The sequence below is a fragment of the Solanum tuberosum genome, unplaced genomic scaffold (genome assembly GCF_000226075.1).
Source record: "Solanum tuberosum cultivar DM 1-3 516 R44 unplaced genomic scaffold, SolTub_3.0 scf00728, whole genome shotgun sequence".
Taxonomy (NCBI): Eukaryota; Viridiplantae; Streptophyta; class Magnoliopsida; order Solanales; family Solanaceae; genus Solanum; species Solanum tuberosum.
The window spans coordinates 153,141-156,345 of NW_006239651.1; the positions used below are offsets into that span (position 1 = coordinate 153,141).

The window sequence follows — 3,205 nt, forward strand, 5'->3', positions numbered from 1 at the left end:
GAAGGTAACGACTTTTCGGAAGGATTACCGTTACACGTGAATTTCAAATAAATTCAGTTGCGCCAAATTAATTCTGTTAGTTAACCAACATTCTGAATTAATTTATAAGAGAAAGGAAATGATTTAACAAGATTGATTAAATAAATTTTGTCCAAAAATATTATCAATCAAATCCAAAGCCGAAGCCGAAGCCGAGGCCGAGTTCGAGCGGCGAGCGACGACGGCGCGAGGGGGCACTTTCTTCTTAACCCTTTAAAGAACTAAAGGAAGTGTTTCCTAATATAAGGACAACAATTTCCTCTCTTCTACCAATATGGTAAAAATGACTATTCATTTGCACTTTTGCAATGACTTTTCATTTTCCCTCCAAAATTGGTTCCCCCATTTTCATTGGTTCTTCCACTTTCCATTTTCTCTTTTTATTTCCCATTCACACCTTGCTAAACCCAACAAGTTTGTGCTCAGCGAGGAGAAAACGAGTTGGGCTCTTTCCAGGGAAGAAGGATCCATAAATGAGAAGGGCATTTTATCACCCACAAAATCAAATTCCAATAAATTTGGAGCTTGAACCGTGACTTTTTCCAGACTCTTCAACTTTAATAAGGTGAATATCTTTAGTTTTTCACTCTGAATCTCTATATTTTTCAGCTTATAACATTCTGTGAGATTCAATTCTGAAATGTTTGGGAACTTATAGGATAAATCTCGAAACTGTTGGTCCGTGATGTTGGCACCAGTGAGCTTGAGTGTTTGTAAAGTATTGTAACCATCCAAAATAGCAATTTCACGAGGAAGAAAATTGTCCTCATGTTCTGCATATGTAAAGCATCGAAGATTTGGGGCTTGGACTATCACACTATCGAATTTGCTATATTGTGCAGCCAAATCCTCGAGATAGACTAGGCCAAAAACATGTAATTTGCTTATACCCTGGCAATTCTGTAGCATTAGATTCCTGATATACGGGGATCTTTCGATAAGTCTTTGCAATTGGTCATCTGAAATATGGACATCATACAAAGAAAGATCCCGAAGACAACAAAATCTTATGCAAGTAGTGCTAATATCAAATTCAAACTTGCACCTGCATAACCACAATACCGTCAACTTTTTAGCAGCATAAATAGCATCAGGTAACGATATCAAAAGGGGAAGGGAAATCCCCAATAGTGTGACGTTAAGTTTAACCGCCAATTCAATCCAAGTATCTAAGTGAGAATCCAATTCTTCATCACGATATCCAAGGATTAATAGTTCAAGACGTAAGTTTTGTTCGACATGGGATCGCAGGGATTGATCAACCAACTTGACATACTTTTCTGGGGGCATATATTTGTTCCCTTCAAATTGATCGAATATCAGATGAGGTCTTGAAATCCAACAATAGTACCATCTCTTGGACAAGATACAACTTCTCGCCGCCTCTTTCAAGTTGAGTTTAGTGCAGTAGCATAAGCTGTGATGAATGATATGCACAGGCAATTCTGATATTCTATCATCTCTAGCCTCTCTTTCAAACATATTGTTACCTTTTGATTTTCTTGGTGGAACCGGACAATTTTTTTCGATAGATGGAATTTAACTTTTGACTTATTTTAGAACTTTTGTTTTGGATTAAAAGTGAGCCCTTAAAAACAAGTTATAACCTTTTCAAATACCTCCACAATTAAAAAAGAGTTTAAAGTTAAAAATATCTAAAAATAAGTTAACCCAAACAGACACTAATAATGCTTCTTTTACTTCTTGTTTTTTTTATTTTGATTTTGATTTATATTCATTTATCATTATTTATTTATTTTTGTCTTTTTTTTTAATTAATAATTTTAAATATTATATATGAATTATATATAATCATGGACAATGATTTAATAACTTTTCATGTATACGAACCTTTTCTACTCCAATGGAATTTGACTATGAATGACCCAGTATCGACTAAAAGCAACATTGATATTAATTTGCTCAGAATCAAATAATAAGAAATAATCTATGAATGACCCAGTATCAATGTTGTTCTTAGTCGATACTGGGTCAATCATAGCATTATTATACTTTTATTTTTATTTTTATATTTCAATAGACATTTATTTAAGAACAACATTGATATACTTATAACATATAGATATCGATCTTTAGTAGAAGAAATAATCTAAGAATTCAAAATAAAAACGACAAATCAAATTCTATTTATATGTATTTAAAAAATACACTTTTTATGCAGTTTATGACAATTATTTTTTGAAATAAATAAAGAAATAAAAAGTAAAAGAAAAAAGAAAGGAAAAGAAATGACTTAAGGAAATGATACACATAACATTATTGATGAATTTAAGGAAAGAAATTTTAAAAAATTAATAGCATCAATGATGAAATGATTTAAATATGGGGGTATTTGATAATTCAATAAGGTTTTGAGGTAGAATTTTTAGTCTTTTCAAAATTTGAAAAAGTATAAAAATAATAGAAAAATAATAAATAAACTTCCACATAATTTTTAACAATTACTAAGGAAAATATAAGAGAAAATGTCAAAAAAAATTGATTAAAATAAACAAATATCTTAAATAAGAAGGTTGTCATCATTTTCTATTTTTAATTTTATTATTACACATATATATGAATCTTTAGCCGAAGAAGTGATATAAATTAAAAAAGTTAAATTTCATAAAAAAAAATATACATGTGATTCTTACCATGTTATAATAACTAATTTCTTGTAAAAAAATAAATTAAAAAAGGTAAAAAAATTTATTAAAAAAAAAAGAGCATTAAGGAAATGATATAAATGAAAGTTATAATCAAGAAGAAGTAAGAAAAAATAATATGATTGATGATGAATGGAATTAAATGTAGTCACTTTGATATTCACTAAAATTTGAAAGTAAAATTTTCAGTTTTTTTAAAATTAAAAAATTATAAAATTTTAAAAATGAATAAAAAACAATAAAGAAAGTAAATAAATTTTAGGCCTTAATATATATATATATATATATAGACCTTAATCAAAGATATATTAAAGAAAATAAAACAAACATCAATCAAAGTTATATTAAAGAAAATAAAACAAACTTCAATTAAAGTTATATAAAAGAAAAAAAAACTATAATTAAAGATAGATAAGAAGAAAAAACGTTTTAAGAGAAAAAAAAAAAAACAAAAAAACGGAAATTAGAAATAAATGACAAATTAAAGTCTATTTCTGTAT

General features: G+C 28.2%; 1 protein-coding gene across 1 annotated transcript; it reads right to left on the minus strand.

Moving 5' to 3' along the window:
- Window positions 1-76: 76 nt before the first annotated feature.
- Window positions 77-1,521, minus strand: LOC107058982 (putative F-box/LRR-repeat protein At5g02930). Its single transcript, XM_015305294.1, has 2 exons — window positions 437-1,521; window positions 77-92 (listed from the first exon to the last, which is right to left on the minus strand). Exons 1-2 carry the CDS (start codon window positions 1,519-1,521, stop codon window positions 77-79), a joined length of 1,101 nt encoding a protein of 366 aa, XP_015160780.1.
- Between the last annotated feature and the right edge of the window lie 1,684 nt (window positions 1,522-3,205).